The 20037-nt window shown below is 34.2% G+C and overlaps 1 protein-coding gene across 6 annotated transcripts in view; it reads right to left on the minus strand.

Moving 5' to 3' along the window:
* Nucleotides 1-279: 279 nt before the first annotated feature.
* Nucleotides 280-20037, minus strand: part of KIF3A (kinesin family member 3A) — a 49388-nt gene continuing 29630 nt past the window's right edge. For 3 of the 6 annotated variants that reach the window (XM_040444434.1, XM_040444439.1, XM_040444438.1), the window contains exons 9-19: nt 17714-17812; nt 15932-16003; nt 13804-13812; nt 10120-10276; nt 9544-9724; nt 8562-8672; nt 7837-7962; nt 6361-6414; nt 5935-6003; nt 5235-5359; nt 280-3567 (exon numbers count right to left, since the gene is read on the minus strand). In XM_040444434.1, the coding sequence (XP_040300368.1) occupies nt 3519-3567; nt 5235-5359; nt 5935-6003; nt 6361-6414; nt 7837-7962; nt 8562-8672; nt 9544-9724; nt 10120-10276; nt 13804-13812; nt 15932-16003; nt 17714-17812 (1052 nt within the window). In that variant the 3' untranslated portion in view covers nt 280-3518. The remainder of the gene's footprint in view (nt 3568-5234; nt 5360-5934; nt 6004-6360; nt 6415-7836; nt 7963-8561; nt 8673-9543; nt 9725-10119; nt 10277-13803; nt 13813-15931; nt 16004-17713; nt 17813-20037) is intronic. The other 3 variants (XM_040444436.1, XM_040444435.1, XM_040444437.1) reach the window with 3 other exon arrangements.

The following is a 20037-nucleotide window of genomic DNA, read 5'->3' on the forward strand; positions in this document are numbered from 1 at the left end:
TCAGATCATGATCTCACGACAGAGCCCCACGTTGGGCTCTTATGACAGCACAGAGCCTGCTTGGGATTCTCTCTCTATTGCTCTCTCGCGCTCTCTCTCTCTCTCTCTCTCTGCCCCTACCCCATTCACGCAAATCTTTGTCTCCAGATAAACAAACATTAAAAAAAAAATTGGGGTGTGAAATGACACAGGCCTCTCTAAACCATATAAAATTGAGATGCCAAGCATAAAGACCCACAAAGAGAGTTCAGGGGAAAAAGCAGACCACCACTATCAGTGTTAGGTAAAGATTTTTATTTCTAACTTAACCATGCTGCATGTATACATACAATATCAATATATACAACTTGAACAAATAGAATTTATACATAAAATACAATGAAAGTGTGGCTTTTGAAATTAATGCAACAAACTCATTGGAAGATTTGCAATTTTGGCCAGTATACAGTATTGTAGTAATGCTACTGAAGTTATTAATGATTTAAAATTAATCAAACTACAGTATAAGTTCAAAGGCACTAGGAAGATCTAGGTTTTCTTCTAGCATTTTAAAAACAAAAAATAACTAAAAAGGAAAACAAATGTATACATTAAGAAACTGGGCAGACACTGGCATGCTTAAATGTAAACTCTACCCATTCCTTAATTCACAGCCCTGTAAGAAAGAGAGGGACCTCCCTTTATAGAAGAGTTAAGGGGAAAGATATTTTTAGAAGACTAAAAATGACAGCTACAACCCAAAAACCATAATCATAATTTTAAAAATATGTTACAGATCAAGTAGAATCACCTCCCTCCCGCAAAATAATCTTAAATTTCTTGCTGCAAAAAAAGGTCCCCTTTTCCCAGAAAGATGAGATACCTTGTCAGATGGATTCTACTTGCCAGATAAAAACACAGATGCAGGCCACCCCCATATACCTTGATTAATCTTATATTTTACAAGAATCTAAACAAAAAGGGGTGTACTATTGTATTTTAATATCCTAATTATAAGTATATATAATTGAGGTTTTAAAACAGGGTTTATTAAAGAATGTATCACAAACAATTAACATTCTACCAAGGCTCCTTTTAATAAATAAATATTACTTTTTTAAATTAAAGAGAAAATACCCTTTCAATAACCTATTTATATGAGACACTCATCTTAAAACTGTCTATTTCAAATAATGAGCAAGTATCTTCATCCATATCCTTTCACGAAATTAACACTGAAGTTAAAAATATTTCATTTTATGGACAAAGACACAGTACATGTGAAGAAACCACAGAATTGCTATGATCAGAGCTAAATGAACAGCTCTAAAGTCAGTATCCCATGCTTTCATATGGATATTCAAGCCTGGCTCGAATATCTTATTTTGGTATTTCATAAAATGAATATCTAAGGTACATCTGGTATAATCAATTTCTGATGTAAATGTTAAAAAAAAAAAAAAACTGCTCACATGGCCTGTTTTGTAAATTCCTCAATGTTTTGACTTTTTACAGATTTTTGCTATTGTAGCAGAAGTGGAATAGAAAAATAAATCTAACACACTGGCTTAAATTTTCTGTTTTAAAGCTTAATGCACAAGTTGTTCCTTCCCCACAGCAAAGGGAATATAGTGAACGATACTGTAATAGCCTGTAATAGCGTCTTATGGTGAAAGATGGGAGCTACACTTGCCATGAGCACAGTGCAACTCAGCAGCGGAATCACTATTTTGCACACCTGAAACTAATGTAACACTGTGTGTCAACTCTACTCAAAAACAATAAAAAATGAAGTTATTCCTTTCCTATTCACTGGATGGTTAAAGGCTAGAAGTGTGGATTTTTAGAAAGAAGTATGCATCTTTTTTATTCTACTGGCAAAATTAAGATTTCTCTGGAGCATTTGCTAACCATTAAATGTGCATCTACAACTGCCAAGACATTCTTCACAGACAAAGCTTTCACAAGACACAAATTCACCTCTAGTCTTCACAGTACCTGAACAATGCCCCACAGAGTGTAAAGTCAAAACTTCTAACTATCTTACACATTACAAGGAAAATGCTGCCAGGTAAATGCAATTCTTATTACCTAGAAAATATTCACCATACACAGGACATCTGGTACACCACCTTTGGAATGAACTTTAAACTTAGAGACGCATTTTTAACACCACCTCACAATCATGCCACCTACACTCACCCCCAGTCTATAGGCAGCTTGGTAACTACAAACCAATATTTAACCAAACTTACTAAAATACTGTTCACTTAATAAATACTAATTTATGAAGTCTCAAACTTGCAACCAATGGACTTTAGGGCTGATCATATAATTTTAAAATTGATAAAATATACATTAAGTGGCTTAGGAGTAGCATAACTTATGAAAAAATTAAAATTTTGTAAGCAATCACCATGAGAACAATTCTAACTATTACAACTTATTTTACTACAAAAATGATTTTTTTTTTATTTTTAAAGGAATATGGTGTAACTGGGATTTGTCAATAAAAGAAATTCAGGGAAGAATGTTTTCTTTTTATAAAATATGAATAAAAGCAAAACAAATGTTTTAAAGTCTAAGAATTAAAAGATACACATATTTCTTGCTTTGATTGCATTTTGTGGAAAATGGAGACCTTTCTCAATTGGGAGATACAGAGCAATTCCTATCACAATTTAGAACTGAGATGCAGAAAAGCATCCATTAGTCACACTCAAAGTGAATTTTAGAAAATATACATATATAGGCAAAGGTTAGTGACCAGTATTTAGCTTCTTAATTTTCTGCAACTGTGACTTTTATATCTATGTACAAACTCAATGCTTCGAGAGAACATGAAACCAGAACCAAAAAAGTGTATTTCACTTGAAGTCCAAGTGGCAGAAAAAGGTCAAGAGAGGTCCTAAAGAAACGTGTTTCCAACTTTTGCATTTTAAACATGTATACTTCTAAAGTTTGGCTGCTGAATTATAAAATTTTCCAAAGATCAATAACGTAAGTTGTCTCATACTTAAAATGCAATGAATGTTAGTATAAAAATTAGAACATTTTTAAATAGGCCAGGTGGGTGTTAAGATCAAATAATTTCTTAGATATGCAGCCCATACATTCACATGACAGCACAACATAGAATGATGAGATCTGCTTTCTGTGTGCAAAACAGGACATATATATTTTTTTCTATTTTGCCTATCCAGTTACCTAATTATACAGTAGTTGAATAAATCACTAGCAGATTTATGTATACATTAAACTGCAACTCTCTCAGTACAGTAAGCTGCTCCCCCAAGTTCCCTGCACAGTATAGAGTGTAATATGACAATCTGAACAATTACCAGTTGTACAATTTTAATATGACATTAATATATACACTGACTAAGACTTATTAGGCAAAATATTAGTTCCAGTCTTACTCCATGATTTACAGCTTCCATAATCTGAAATTACACAACAGTCTTCAGTGTTTTAATTAAAGATTTTGTCTAGGCATGAGAATATCATTAATTTTTATTGTGACTTTAAGTCTGTAATGTTTACTGAAGTAAAGAGTCAATCACAGTTTCAGGCTTTGCAGAACGCTTTCTGTTTGGAGAAGAGAAAAAGAAAATATGAATGCTTTCCTAAAAGACTGAATGCAAACACTTTACATTATGTAGCAGGTATGGCCACAGAGTGGCCATAAGGTCTAGAAACAAGCCAAGGTTTGCCACGTTTGACATGTTAAGAGATCAATGCCCACCTTTTTAGGCCAGAGGAAGGTCACCTGAAGTAGGTGCAAGAGCCTGACACTTTACCCTACCAACCAGAATGTAAGGGATTGAGTCAATGAAAACTTCTAAAATAGGACTAGACAGGCCAGGGCCAAGTGGGCTGTATGTTTGCCAGGCCTGAGCCCCTGGATTATCTGTTCTGGGGCATGCTGAAGGTACAGGTTCATTCAGTGAAAAAAAGAGACACAAATCCTCTGAAGCAACACCTGCAGAAGCATGTGCAGGGACCGATGGAAATACTACATTAATGTACGGTGTTCAATGCAATTTTGCTTAGCGCACTGAACTATGCATTTCTAATTTACAGGAACATCACATTGGACCTTATCAGGTAATGTGATACATTATCAACAAACCATTTATTGTGTATGTTTACGTTCAGGGGCATCTACTGTTTTTATAATACAGAAGGCTAATTCTGGTACACAGAGAATGATAGGTTTGGCTCATCCAATGTTGGCTCAAATGAAATTTTTTTACGTTAAACCATTTATCATCACTCTTGTGTTGTAATTTTTCTTATTGACTGCAGAGGTAAGAGAAAAATATCTCTATTAAAAATGGAAAAATGAAAGATCCAGCAGGATTTGTGTTTGACTTCTTCATTCACTAATATTACACACATGGCTTCTGTTGACATGTGAAAAGTTTTTAACAAGTGGCACTTGAATGCCAAGAAATGTAAAAATTTGTACATCTTTACAATGCTACTGACCTTCAGTCACATATACCAAATTTATAGATGTTAGGTTATGTCTATGATGTTATGTAACATAAAATATTAAAACCTTACAACTTCATCTGACTTATAGCTCAAAAGTCTACATACTCAAAGTAGGAGGGAAAATAAGCTTAATATTTCCTATCATTTCAGGAGCTCCAAGTGTTAAAATCAGTTTAAATAAGCTGAACAGTACTTACGTAGGGAAGGGAGAGAAGAAACACGCCCCAGCCCTGATCTCATGTTATGATACATATAGACTACTCAACAGTCAAAACCAGCACTCAAAGGAAAGGGAAAAATGGTCAGAAAAGCTTTCTTTAACTAGCAAGGTTAAAGGTTAAAGGTTCTTGGAGCAATGTTTATAACAGAGAAGCAAGCCAGCAAATATAAGACCTTGGAGTTGAACCAGGCAAATTCATTAGCATCTCACTAGAAGAATTACTGTAAGAAATTAAGGGATTAAGATAGATAGATAAGAGACGACTTCTAATACATTTGGATAGAACAAAGTATATTAAAAATAAACTCTAGTACTCAGGAAGGCTAAAGAAGTTGGAAGCCTTAATTTAATTCTTTAGTTTTTACTTACTCAAATCATTACTACATAAGGACTCTGATATTTATTTAAATACAACTAAAACGCAGCTTTTTAATACAGCTAAAATATTTATTATGTTAACTAAATTTCCTCTAAATGTATCTACATAGGATATCTCAGTGCCTTTATCTCACAGGACTGAAAGAGAAGTCTTTACCTTCGCCCCGTCTTTGGCCTTGCTTTCCCCTTTGACGTCCGTGGCCTCTCTAACTTCATCAGGGACTGCCGGAGGCTCTCCTCAGTATAGGCAAGATACACGTGGGAAAGGTCCACTTCAAAGGGCTAAGTAAAGGGAGCAAACACAAGACACTCTTATAGGAAGGATTTAAACCAGATGTGGGGAGAAGATTAAAAATACTGAATATACTCCTAGAGAAAAACTGCAGAAGACCAAATAAATGTCTAAGGGTATCTTTTCCTAATGCCACTCATGTCAAACGTATTCACCAAGGGCGGTAAGTAAGGAGCCCTGACACCCTATCAATATCTTCAGAGGAAAGGAAAACCATTATTGTTTCCCCTATAGCTGCTACTTCCTCTTGCTGACCTAGGTCCAGGACCAGCTCTGAGAAGGAGACAGACCCACTCTGGTCTCTAACTATCCCCCCGCCATGGCCTGGAGAGGTGAAGAGGCTCTGAAGAAGCCACCATGCCACCTGTGTGGTGCAAAGGGAAAGCCTACCTTCATGACTGAGGGGAGCAGAAACGTCCTCTACCCCCCTCCCAGGGCTTCTCTTCCCAAAAGATAGGCCTATTTTTCAGCTGAGCTGATTAATTTAAATCATATTCATAACACAGATGAGTGACCCACATCCTATAAAGAAACTGGAGTTACAACAACAAAAAAGGACTCTTACATCTTTCTCCTTTTTATCAGGAGCTGGGGTCTGCTTCCTCATGTTATTTCCTGTATAGGCAACACATTTCTCAAAAAAGGAAAAAAAGGGGAGGGAGGAAAATTATCTTAATTAGCAATTAATACTGAGAATATGGCAAATTACTATGAGGTATACTGATGTTACAATCATAAAACGTAATTTGAATACTGGAAAAGAAAGGAATCTAGAACTCCGACAGTCCTGTGCAACCCCAAACGACACCACTTCCCCTGAATAGTCTGTGTGTTATAACACGGTTAATGAGAAAAATATCTTATCCACTCTAGTGGACTCTCATCTGATTCATTCCCTGGACCATCTTAGTCTCCTCAGAGCCAGCACAGTCCCCAGGCCACAAGATGCACTCCATTAAGTACTTCATGAGAGGATGAAGGTAATACTCACCAGCTGCCATTCTCCTATGTCTTCATTCCAGTGGACGTAGTTTTCAATCATTTCCTTTTAAGAGTCAAAGATGGTCTACTTTTAATATTTAATAACATCTGAAATACTGAAAACACTCTCAAAACTAAAATTTTAACATATTAAGTAAAAAAAGTTGCCTCAAAACATTATATACTGCATTATAACTTTCTGATAAATTTAAAAATACATACTTTGAAGGAATATACATAAATGCAATTAAACCATATAAAAATAAAAAGCAATAAAATGAAGAATATGGGATTCAGGATGATGGCGACCATGAGTTGGAAGAGGCAATGGGATGGCAGAGGGGAGAGGGAAACCGTTTGGTTAGAAATAGGTTACGTCCTGATAGCGGCTTTTGTTATGCATGACAAGATCACTACAAAATAAATAACAAAAAAAGGCCAAAACAAACACAACTAACCAACTAAATAAAAGCAGGTCACCCAAGGACCAGTAAGGAGAATGTACCATGAAACAAAATTTCATCAGCCTGAGGTCCAAAGGAAAAAAATATTAAGGCTTATTTTCAGAAAAAGTTCTCTGAGCTATACAGAGACTTGAAATAAATTTTTGAAAAATTAGTACGTTAAGGTACACTAAAATGTACCAGAAAAGTGGCAATTTGGGGTACAGAGAGGCTGACATTTTAAAATTATACTAGAATTAAAAATCAAATTCCACCTGGAGATGGATGGCAGTGATGAGTGCAAAACACCATAAACATACTTAATGTCACCGAACTATATTCCTAAAAATAGTCTAAAAAGGTAAATTTCAGGGGCGCCTGGGTGGCGCAGTCGGTTAAGCGTCCGACTTCAGCCAGGTCACGATCTCGCGGTCCGGGAGTTAGAGCCCCGCGTCAGGCTCTGGGCTGATGGCTCAGAGCCTGGAGCCTGTTTCCCATTCTGTGTCTCCCTCTCACTCTGCCCCTCCCCCATTCATGCTCTGTCTCTCTCTGTCCCAAAAATAAATAAACGTTGAAAAAAAAAATTTTTTTTAAAAAGGTAAATTTCATGTTATGTGTATTTTACCATATACACTACACTATGATACACACACATGCACACACACACACACACACACACACACACACGCACGCACATACACACAATTAGTATCCATAAGCAGGGAGAAAAATTAGCAAAGGAGTTTCATTTATTCTATTTATAGGATCAAGTATATAGAATGAATAAACAGGAATGCAATTACCTAAATCTGGGTTCCTCCAAAGGGCTGAGAAATTCTTAAGTAGATACTTACATACTCAGAGAATTATGTATTGAGAAAAGATAACAGTTGAAGTGAAATGTGATGGCATTAGTTCAAATAAATTTTACTGTCAACAACTGAAATGTAAATACGTACCATCAATTAAATTAAAAATTATATTCCCATTTCTTCACCCCAGCCAAGTGATGTAACATCTAGGTCAGAGAACTTCCCTCTTACCTGATAATCTTGAGGTATAAAGTTATCAATAATAAGCATCTGAAGTCGAAGCTCCCGGCTAAGTTGTCGAATATTCTCCAGGAGGCCTTCAATTTCCCTCTGATGCTCCTGTTGGAGATCAGCCATCTACCAGAAGAATCAATAAAAATATGAAGGGCAAACAAGATTTTAAATACAGAACAGTTTTATCTGATTTAAGCACTGGCCTAAGAAACCTTGTAAAACTTACTCAGTTTTTTTCACAACAACAATGCACAAAATGATACTACCCTTTCACTATCTATTTCCACATTATTTTTTTTCTTTTTTAATGTTTGTTTATTTTTAAGAGAGAGAGAAAGAAAGACAGAGTAGAGTGTGAGTGCAGGAGGGGCACAGAGAGCGAAGGAGACACAGAATCTGAAGCAGGCTCCAGACTCTGAGCTGTCAGCACAGAGCCCGACGCACGGCTCAAGCTAGGTTAACAGCGAGATCATGACCTGAGCCAAAGTCCGATATTTATTAACCAAATGAGTCACCAGGTGTCCCTATTTTCACATTATCAAGGTTGGAAATACACAATATAGCTTAACAGCTAAAATGTGAAATTGCACACAAAGGAGAAAATGTTATTTCTTTAAAACTGTAAGCATACATTATAACCTCTTTAGGATTTTTAATCATACTCAAACAACTTTTTTTTTTAATTCAGAGCTACATTTGTAGGTAATCTCTAGGAAACCAACCTCTGATTTGGCAGCCATCAGCATAGTCCACACTTTCTTTAGTTTCTTGGTTTTTCCCTGTGCTTCCTCTTGCAAGCTGGTGTATTTTTCTTCAATATCCAAGCGTTCTTGCTATGACAAAAATTGATAAACTTCAGCCAGAATCATTTATTCGTTAAGTCACAAATTTCATTATTTAACAAATGATAAAAATGTTTAGCAACTATTATCTTTCTTTTTTTTAATTTTTTTATTTTTTTATTTAAAAAAAATTTTTTTTTCAACGTTTTTATTTATTTTTGGGACAGAGAGAGACAATGCATGAACGGGGGAGGGTCAGAGAGAGAGGGAGACACAGAATCGGAAACAGGCTCCAGGCTCCGAGCCATCAGCCCAGAGCCTGACGTGGGGCTCGAACTCACGGACCGCGAGATCGTGACCTGGCTGAAGTCGGACGCTTAACCGACTGCGCCACCCAGGCGCCCCCGCAACTATTATCTTTCAAAGCAATTCACAGATCTGCTTTAAAATTTTATTAAGATTATAGATATAAGACAAATACCACATGATTTCACTTATATGTGTAATCTAAAAAACAAAACAAATGAACAAAGAGATAAACAAAAAGCAGAAACAGACCTATCACTACAGAGAACAACTGCTGGTTGGGTTTCAGGGGGAGAGAGGCAAAATGGATGAAGCAGGGAGTGGGAGGTACAGGCCTTCAGTTATGGAATGAGTAAGTCACAGAGATGAAAGGTGCTGCACAGGGAATATAGCGAAGAGTACCGTAACAGGGATTATATGTTAACAAACGGCAGCAACATTTGCCGGCAGTACAGATTAACATACAGAAAAACTGAATCACTATGTTGTACATCTGAAACTAGTATAACATTGTGTGTCTACTATACTTAATTAAAGATTATGGATATAGAGCTTTTCACTAGAAGAGTTAAATACCCAAGGCTAAGTGTCAACCAGAAACAAAAAGTCACATTACCTCTTTTTCCTCAAGTTCTCTGCGAAGTTGCTCTGCTCTTTTCCTCCGTTCTTCCAGCTCCATGTTAGATTCTTCAAGAAGTTTCTCTTGTTCCTCAGCTTTTGCCAACAAATCAACACCACCAACAATTACTTTCTTCTCCAGAGCAGATAATTTCTCTAGCAAAGATTGATGTTCTTGTCTGTTGATTAAAAAGGAGAATAGTTAATATCCATCGATTATCTTCTATTCTATCAATATCATTTCCCAAAATTTACCAGGTATTTGGATGCAAAATTTAAAAATAGGGATATAATTATGTAACACCTCTATCAAATTATATCACAGTGTAGTATTAATTAACTTATGATTTAATCTGTAACACCCAACTTCACTGACAATTGTTCCTCCTACATAGAGATGAAATAACAAAAACAGATGTAATTTCTGGAAATACAACAAAACTTTCGATCCCAAAAAGCTATTCTGGAGACAAAAATCAAGCTTTTAATTACTATTTAATTTTCTTGCTTATACATGCTATGAAAAATACAAGATTTTTAAATCACGAATCTATCTCAATTCAGTAATACTCACTGAGCCTTAAGTAGATCTTTTTCCCGTTTCTCTAATTCAGCTCTAGCCTTGTTTCTTTCTTCTTCTTCCATGTCAAGCTTTGTTTCAAGTGCTTTTCTCTCCTCATCAATTTTTGCTTGCATTTCAACCATCTTATCTGGGGACACTTTCTTTTTACCTATATGAGTCATTTATTTGCAACAATCACTTTAGGGCCAATTTTTCAGGCTTGTATAAATTCTCTTCAATTACAAAAGATACCTTCCTCAATAATACAAAATCAAATACAATTTTGAGCAAATCAAATAATATATTTTATTTCTATTTAATATGTTCCTAGAATAACTTTTTAACTAATTGCTAAACAAACTGCTGTGTAATTATGCGATAACTAAAAACAAAAGTATGTGAAAGAGAAGCAAAACAGGTAAGTAGGAAAAAAAAAAAAGAGAGAAAGATTAACAGGAAAGCCTAAATAAAAAAACCAAAGATCTATGTGTCCTCAAATACGCAGTATGTTCAAAAAAGCAGTATGATTATTTACTTTTTTCTGATAACGAGGTACAAAATAAAGTGGCTTCCAAAAATACCCCCAGAGTTTATTAAAATAAATGAATAAATAAAAGGCACATATAGTCATAAAATGCACAGATGAAAGTATCAGGCAAAATTTATAGCAAGAAGTTTCTAACATGTATCTTCAGAATTTTTGTAAAATTTATGTTTAATAAAATTACTTGGAAGTGTTTCATATTATACCTTTATTAAAGGAAGAAATTCTATACTAATTATTTAACGGTTACATTACAATTAACCAGGCATTTTACAGTTGTTGAGCTACCATGATCTATCATCGTGTCTTAAATGAGCAATTAAAATAGCTCATTATTATGTCAAACTCAGGAGCCTAAATATCAATAAGCCACTTTAAATATGTCAAGTATCAAATATAAATAGAAATACTATCAAATAATAAAGCTGGAAATGCAGTTCCAGTTGATTATTTTGACTATAATGCCAACTAGAGTGTTTCACATATATATAATAGGTATCCAATGTAAGTTTATTGAATGAATTTCAAAATCATGAAACTAAAATAAGAAATCAAAAAGAGCAAATAAAAAACCAGGTTATCAAACTGGTTATGAAACTGAATCAAATAAATTCATTTCTGGTAATACAATTTCTTTGAAACATACTTTCCTTTAGAAAAACGATCAAACTTTTCGTAGAATTGGTGTGTGGCTCTCCTGAAAGCTTTCTGTCATTCTTAACTTCCTTCCCAAAGGACCACAGAAGAGTGTAAACCAGAAGAGTTTATAAATTGTTAATGTCTCCACCCAAAAGCTAACCCCTCCTGCTAACAAGGAAAGAGAACTGAAAGATAATGATGATGCAGATATTTATCTGAATATACATTTTCAGGAAACATGAGATGAAGAAGCATTCAGAGACTTTAAATCTTTAGGATAAAATTATATTAAAAACCCAAGGGTTTAAAATATATTACCCTCCATTTCTATAGAAATAAAAGTCCAAAGCAAACTTAAGCCACAAAACAAGTAAGTTAAATAAAAGAGTAAATAAAAGCACTGATCCAAATTCATGCTTTGGTGTGGTGTGATTCATTGCATTCCAAAAGTCAGGATGTAGACCTGAGTATGTTGGCTTCTTTGGCACAGCCACCTGTATTGAATATTCTGAATTATGCTGTTAAAAAAAATGATTTTAAAAAGCAATCTAGGGGCGCCTGGGTGGCGCAGTCGGTTAAGCGTCCGACTTCAGCCAGGTCACGATCTCGCGGTCCGTGAGTTCGAGCCCCGCGTCAGGCTCTGGGCTGATGGCTCGGAGCCTGGAGCCTGTTTCCGATTCTGTGTCTCCCTCTCTCTCTGACCCTCCCCCGTTCATGCATTGTCTCTCTCTGTCCCAAAAATAAATAAAAAACATTTAAAAAAAATTTAAAAAAAAAAAAAAAAAGCAATCTAATTCCTACTCCCAGTGAACTCCTAGGCAGGATTAATCAGCAGTACTATTTCTTAGAAATTTGAGGGGGAAAAGTTGAAGTTCAGGTATAAAGGAATTGCATACAGAGGGTGCCTGGCTCAGTGGGTAACACATACAACTCTTGATCTTGGGGTTATGAGTTCAAGCCCCACATCGGGTGTAGAGATTAAAAATAAAATCTTTAAAAAAATAAAATGAGGGCATGCATTAAAAAATTGTAACTTATTTTCCACCTCAGCATTACAAATATTTAAAGAAAAAATGGCCAATATGTTAAGACAAAAAACAAAACAAAAAAACCTCTCTGTAAAGATGTGGATATTAACAGTATAGCGGAAATAATCTGATAAACTGATAAACATATGCACATTAATTTTTAGGCTTCAGGGTTCTAGTTGTTTGGTTAACACTTAAAAATATCTAGTTTCTAACCCCATTAAGAGGCAGTAAGAAAGATATTATATATAGAAATACAAAAGCACAACCTGTTGATGAATTACTAGCAGGCCTGAATTGCATTAGTTATTCAAAACCATTCAGGTAGGATTTTCAAACTGACGCTTTAGCAGCAAAAATCTTACTGTGCTCTTACAATATTCTCATAAAGATGACCATGCATACAGGGTTCGGTTCAGTTTCAAAAGTCTAATATTTAAGTTAAATAATATTCTAGCCAGTATTATTCAGATAAATCAATGTATTTCTCTGCAAATAATATTTCAGGCTAAATGTGAATATGTTCCAACTCTCCTAACCAGTCACTTAAAATTGTGACATCACTAAAAGTCACTCTTACGTTGATTTTTTTTTTTTAAGAATTTAAAAAAATCTTAACTAAACCAACCAAAAACCCTTCTTCTAATACTGCATGATAGATTTCAGCACAAAATTTCAGGTAAATACATCTTAAAAGTTGGTCATGTCATATAGTATATAATTAAGCCAAACAGGAATAATAGTATTTTTAATTGCCCTTTGCCATGCATTCCAACCGAAATTGCCAAGATGAAATTAAAGGGAAGAATTTCAGGAAGAGTTAACTGAATTAATTTCATTCTCATTACATGAGCATTGTTGGGCATAAGTACCCAGGTGTGTGATTCCTTTTTTTATTTAAGTTTGTTTTTTTTTTTTTTTTGGATTCCTTGCTTTAAAAAAATGCTTGAATATGAAAATCATTTATATTTGCATTACTGAAATTTGGCCTAATGGGTCCTTAAAAATTTAGGAAAAAATATTCTGTCATCTGGTTCTGGTGTTATATTGACTTTTGTCTATTGTGTTGACGAGGTCTAGAGAATCCAGTGTGTGTGAATGTTGATCTAACACTTGTGAACTGTTCCTCTAAAAAGATCATTTGGAAACAAGACTGTTGCTAATATCTTCCTGAATAAAAATGGAGGTAATTTTTTTTTAATTTAGGAAAAAGTAAGTTTTTTAAAAAAAACTAAAAGTTGAAAACTAAAGTTGATTTTTTTAAATAAAAGTTGAAACTTTTTTTTTAATTTAGGAAAAAGTGAGGTTTTTTAAAAAAACTAAAGGTTGAAAACTAAAGTCAAAAGATTTTTTTTAATACAAAAGACAGATACTTACCTTGTAAAAAAATAGTATTAAATTTTAAAAATGTAATGTAATTAAATAACAAAATTCTTTATAGTTTAAATAATTATACCATGTGGAGTGCAAATCAATCACACCAACCTGCTTGATCTTTCAGTAAGAAGTAGTAAGCAAATCGTAGACAGGAAGCATATGCACAGAGATGAAGAGGAAAAAAAGAAAAACATTATTTCCTTTGTAAAACAAAGAAAAATGTATAATAGCATTTACTTACAGTATAAATACAGAAATAAATCAAATCATCAACACTGAAAGAGAGCAGCTTTACGTAAAAAGAAAGGATATTCAACACAATCAGAGATGTAATTTAAGCAAATAAGATTAAGATTACACTTCAAATCAATCTCAAAAGCTCACACAATGACTCCCACACTCCTGAAAATATAAGAGTTCAGCACCATGTGGTTACACCAACGATACACATGGAATTGGGAACCTGCTAAGATCTAGGAAGTAGTCTGTAAGGACAAAACAAAAAACGATGCCAAATTTAAAAAATTAGCTGAATGTAGCAAAATTTGCATTGTCTGTTTATAAAATTTCCCAATTCAATGTTCTAATATAAAGATCCAATACAGGTGTGCCTCCCTCTAAGAAAATCCAACACAAAAACCTCAATCAACTAAAGAGATGAATTGGATTATAGTAATTTGTAGCGAGAACTTGATTAACAAAAGGATTTAACGAAGAAATGTTAAGGACAGCAAGTTCTCCCAATGGATGTGATTCTCCAATTTGGTTTATAAGCAAATTTTTCAGAAAAAAAAAAAAAAAAAAAAAAACACATTAACTGCATAAAGTGAAGTACACCTGTATAATAACAAACTTGCATTCAATCTATTAGTAGATTGTTAAAGGCAATTATGATTTCATAGAAGTAAATGATCAATTGATGATTCAAGCAAAGAGCACCTTAAAAAAGGCCATTCATATTTTTAAAAGGAAAGGTACATACAAGTTACACACAGCAACCACATGCTGGGAAAACCATTTTTCCAATGCACCAACACACCCACATCACAACAAAAAACGTTGTATGCTAGGTACACAAGTAGTAACTAAAACTGCATGAACTGAACAAAGTACAACTCATTTCATATAACTACTCTTTAAAGATTAAGGTAAATTTTAAAAAAGAAAATTAAATTATAATGTTCCACTCAGATATTTTCTCAGACCTGACAGTTTATAATAAGAAATAATACCTCTATATGGTTTCTAAAGCAATTTCTTGTATTTTATAAATTATCCTATGAAATTAATTGTTTTGCTAAAAACAATTTGCTAAAAACAAAAGAGTTGTCAAGAGAGAAAACAATTCTTAATATTCTTGGAATTCTTCCTCTAGAAAGCTAAATGTGTAAGAACCACCAAAGGTTTTTGTTATTAGTTTTGGAAAGGTGAGTACACGGATAATGTTTTAAAAGGCAGTAAGCTGCAATCTAGTACAAGAAAACATCAATTCCCCTTTCTTCTAAAAATATAAATAAAATTAACAATACTTTTCAACTTAATGAAACTAAGGTTTAAGAAAAAGCCTTTACGACTGAAATAAGTCTAGACAGATCCTGCAGAAACAATTTCTTGTGGATCTGAAGTCTCTAATCATACCTTAGAACATTTCTTAAAATCAATCAGGTAGTTTAGAAATAGAGAAAAGTGGCCATTTGAAATACTACCCAATGTATCTTTACTTGCTTCAAACTTTACAGTTTATTTGGGAGCTTTCCATCTTAAGCTACCCCTAAGAATAGGACACCAAAGCAGAAGATCTTTATAACCGTAAATAAAACATGTTATAATGGGCACTGGTGCATTGCCAAATATAATTTGTACTTTTAGAAATTCAGGATTTGTTACTGCATGTCCCTGATACTGACTAGGATTAGAAATTTATGATGAAACCTAAAAAGGAACCTCTTAATTATTCTTTTATACAGCTTACTAGCTCTCTTTACATTATCTCAATTGCAAAAGCATGAATCTCTCTTCCATTGTCTCAAACATAAGCTTAAGCACATGTTTTAACAATTATGGGTAATTGGAAGCAATGAAGAAGGGGAGAAATCATCACATGCTTTGTTCTACTGAGAAGTCCAACACATATTCTTTAAATAATGACAGGGAGCAGTGCAGCATTTCTCAAATGAAGCCCACGGGTTATGGAAAAGCCAAAGCTCTGTGACGTAATTTAAGAGCTACCACTCACTAGGCAAGGACTTATCCAGAGGTTTCTCTATGACAGAACATGTGGAGTCTGAACTACTGCTGCTGCTACTGCCTGGAAGACAAAGAAATGAACCCAACGGGAACCAAAGAAAGAGGAAACAAGAAAATGAACACATACACAGAGGAAAATTCAGTTCCAGAAACAGAATTTTAAAGAACAATCAAGCTTTGTACTAAAGAACCAAAACTTATTTTCCCTTAAAACCAGCCCTGGTATATTATCCAATATTCTCTAATTACAAAGTCAGACAGGGCAATTAGAAACTGTATTCCTTTAAGCATGTACTATGGACAAATCCCAATATCTACTTAAAACAGCAGCAATTCAGAGGTTGGAATGACATGAATAAAAAAGTAAGTCAGTTGGTGACATTTAAGTCTCTTTAAACTATTTAGTTGATAAGTTACAGGAAGTGAGTTTTAAAACTCCAAATTTAAAGTTATGCACAATTAAAACTATAGAAATGATAAATTACCCTTCATTATAGACAGCTTGCTTTGTCTCCAATTTCACTCCTTCTCCACCAAAACATCAAGCAATTGGATGTAATTATGTATGTTTAAGGTTTCATGGCAAAACTGTGAAAGGCTCACTGAAAAATTTAAAATTTGTAAGCCTAGCTTACAAGGTAATAAAATATCTTACTATTAAATATTTTAACATATTAAGCAATGGCATTTTTTTCTACTTAAAATTTTATTTTTAACAGATCTATTATCTGCTTTAGCTATGACAAGTCTGAAAAAAATAGGTATGAACACAAAACCATTTATGTAAATCAGGGGTGGGCAAACATATTCTGTTAACGGACAGATAATAAATGCCTTAGGCATTTATTCTGGGCTATCCAGAATCATGTGAAAGCAGCCATACACCGTATGTAAACAAATGAGCATGGCTGTTTAAATAAAATTTTATTTACAAAAACAGGTGGCAGGGCAGATTTGGCCAGTAGACTTATCATTGACCAACTCTTGCTCTAAATCATGTTCTACCTGTCTTTTTAAGTTATAGGACCTTTCATTTTAAAATTGGGGACTTCTGGGTTTATCTTCAACAAGATCATTTTAATAAGACAAGCAAAATATGCACCAGCTTGAAAACAATGATCCACACATTAATGATCCACATTAATGGAAGAGAGTTCTGAAATAAACACACACTCAGAGCACAAAGGCTTGAAAAGCGGGCCATTATAATGTCTCTTTCACCTGTTACTTTTATCTTTATCACAATAAACACAACCTTACTTCACCCTTGGCAACAAACGCCCCATAAAAGAGTAAGAATGAGAGTGCATTTTACAAAGTATTGAAACATAAAATCCTCAAAGTTATTTAAAAAATTCAGTGACTTCTAAAGCCTACCCATGCTTGAGAAAAACTCCACATTATCCTGACTTCCTAAAACAAAACAAAACAAAACAAAAAATTTAGGTTCCTAACAAAGATCAAAGTTCCCACATAAAATTAAAACCCTGAATGAAATCTTAACATGGTATAACCACTATCACAGATTTTTACATTTCTAAATTGTAAAAAGACAGAAGATAAGGTATTCTGATTCAGCTGTAAATAGAAGATCAGCACTAGAGAAAAAAATAAGGCAAAGTTAACCATGTATATGGCATATTTCTTGTTTGAATTGCTACCATAACTAAAAATGGCAAAAGAAAAGGCATGCACTCAACTGCATTAGGAATGTGAAATCATATGTAGGTAGCAATCCCAGTTAATTTCTAGAACATTAAAAAGAACTTACCCCTTCTTTTTTTCCTCTTCTCTCCATCTTCTCCAACCTCACCCTCTTCATCATCCTCTTCCTCCGACCCACTGATATCAGAGCCTGATATTTCTTCCCCTGAACAGAAATTTTACAAAACGATTTATATTCTATACCAGGTAGGTCATGACCTCTATTAATTTTCTTCATTAAGTTTTTTTTTTTGCCTGAAACAAACCATATTTTAATATTCCTAAACAGTATATCAGATATGCTAACCTCAGGAATAGATATGATGTACGTAGAGGCTTTAAAGTTCCTAAAGAAAAGTTAAACTGATCTACTTAAAATTTCAAATGATTAGTTTACAAACAGTTCTAAATACACATAAAAATTTCATGTTAAAGTTGTTATTTCGGTTTTTTGAAAAAGAGATCACTTTGGGAGACCATTTTCTCATGGGTTTTCTGTTTAAGATGTTAAATAATTCATTCAACCAGCATATTTTTTTAAGAACCATAAAATTGTCATCTAACATAGTGATTCCACTTTTAGAACTATATCATAAGAAATGTTTCAAAAGAAGGGGTTATTTGTACAAAGAGTATAATAACTTTTCCTTAAGACTGCATTTAAAAAAAAAATTTTTTTAATGTTTATTTTTGAGAGAGAGAGACAGAGTGCAAGCAGGGGAGGGGTAGAGAGAGAGGGAGACACAGAATCCGAAGCAGGCTCCAGGCTGTGAGCACGGAGCCTGATTGGGAGCTCGAACTCACTAACTGTGAGATCATGACCTGAGCCGAGGTCAGACACTTAACTGACTGAGCCACCCAGGCGCCCAAAGACTGGATTTTTTAAGTAATCTCTACACCCAACGTGGGCCTCTTAACTCACAACCCTGCGATCGAGAGTCACTCTTCCAAATGAGCCAGCCAGGCACCCCAAGTATGACTTACAATGAAAAACAAAAAATAAAAGGGAGTAATTAAACTAATATTAATTCAAAGCAGTACTATATTACCTCCAAAATAGTTATTTAAAAACAATACCGTCAATGTAAGAACTGTCTAAAAAAACCAAAGGTAACTTGGGGGGAAAAATATACACTCATCACAAATGATAATATCTGAACAACAGTAAATAATGGATGGGAAGAGATCGGCATATTGGGAGAAAAAAAGCATTAAAAACATTTTCTTTAGGCCTAGTGACAATGACACCCTTGTAGCATTGAGTGCACTGCTATGTCCAAATCTCGATTTCTAAATACCATTCTCCATTGAGAGGGACCAGGGAGAAACAGATGGTTTTAACACCAGAGCAGGGAAAATATAAAATGAGCCTAAAACACATGTGGTGCCAGAAATAAGTAAGTGCTCAAAACCACAAGCCAAAAAAGTGATGGGAGCATGCTCAAAGGATGTAGCAACCAACTACCCTGAAGGGGTGCCTATGGCTAAAGTCCAAGTAATTTGAGCAATAAAACAAATAACGATATTGTTGCATTACACTGCACAACACAGTGCATTGACATAAATAAATAATTGAATAAATAAACCAGTGGGGGATAAGGGACTATTCCCCCTCACAAGAGAATGCCAGACATTAAATATTAGAAGGAATGGTGAGAAGAGAAAGTCACCACTGAGCAAATGCCACAGATTTATTGTTACAGGCAAGAACCCCTGTTGGGTGCTAAAATTAGGGCAGAAAAGAATGATGAGAAACAGGATCTTTTCATAATTTTTCAGAGTATCTTCTCATGAGACATACCTTAATACCAAAGAAAAAAATTAAATGATAGAATTTATAGTGAAGAATCCTTGCAGAATAATTATGAGAGAACTACAGACAACCCAAACTGAAGAACATTCTACAAATATATGACCTTTACAGTGTGAAGACCATTAAAGACCAAGGAAGATGAGGAACTGGAGACAGGAGGAGACTAAAAGGTCCTGACAACTAACTGCAATGTGTAAGCCTAGACTACATTTTAAAGTGAAGATAAAGGGCATTTTTTGAGAAAAAACTCAACATCTGAATAAGATCTACAAATTAGTTAATAAGTCTGTATCATTGTAAGTTTCCTGGTTCCAACAAACATAAAAGATGTTAACATTAAGGGAAGCTGTATAATAGCTATATAGAAACTCACTATACTTCCAAATTTCCGATAAGTCTATAAAAAGTGTTTAAAAAATCATTCTTTTAATGTTTTCCCCTACCTTTTTATTGTTTGTGACCAACTGTATTAACCATAACACTCTTACCTGGATTATAAAAACAAATGTCAGAAGCATCAATGAAATGAAATGAAATGAAATGAAATGAAATGAAATGAAATGAAATGAAATGAAATG

The sequence above is a fragment of the Herpailurus yagouaroundi genome, unplaced genomic scaffold (assembly GCF_014898765.1).
Source record: "Herpailurus yagouaroundi ecotype Mexico unplaced genomic scaffold, PumYag 192, whole genome shotgun sequence".
Classification (NCBI taxonomy): domain Eukaryota; kingdom Metazoa; phylum Chordata; class Mammalia; order Carnivora; family Felidae; genus Herpailurus; species Herpailurus yagouaroundi.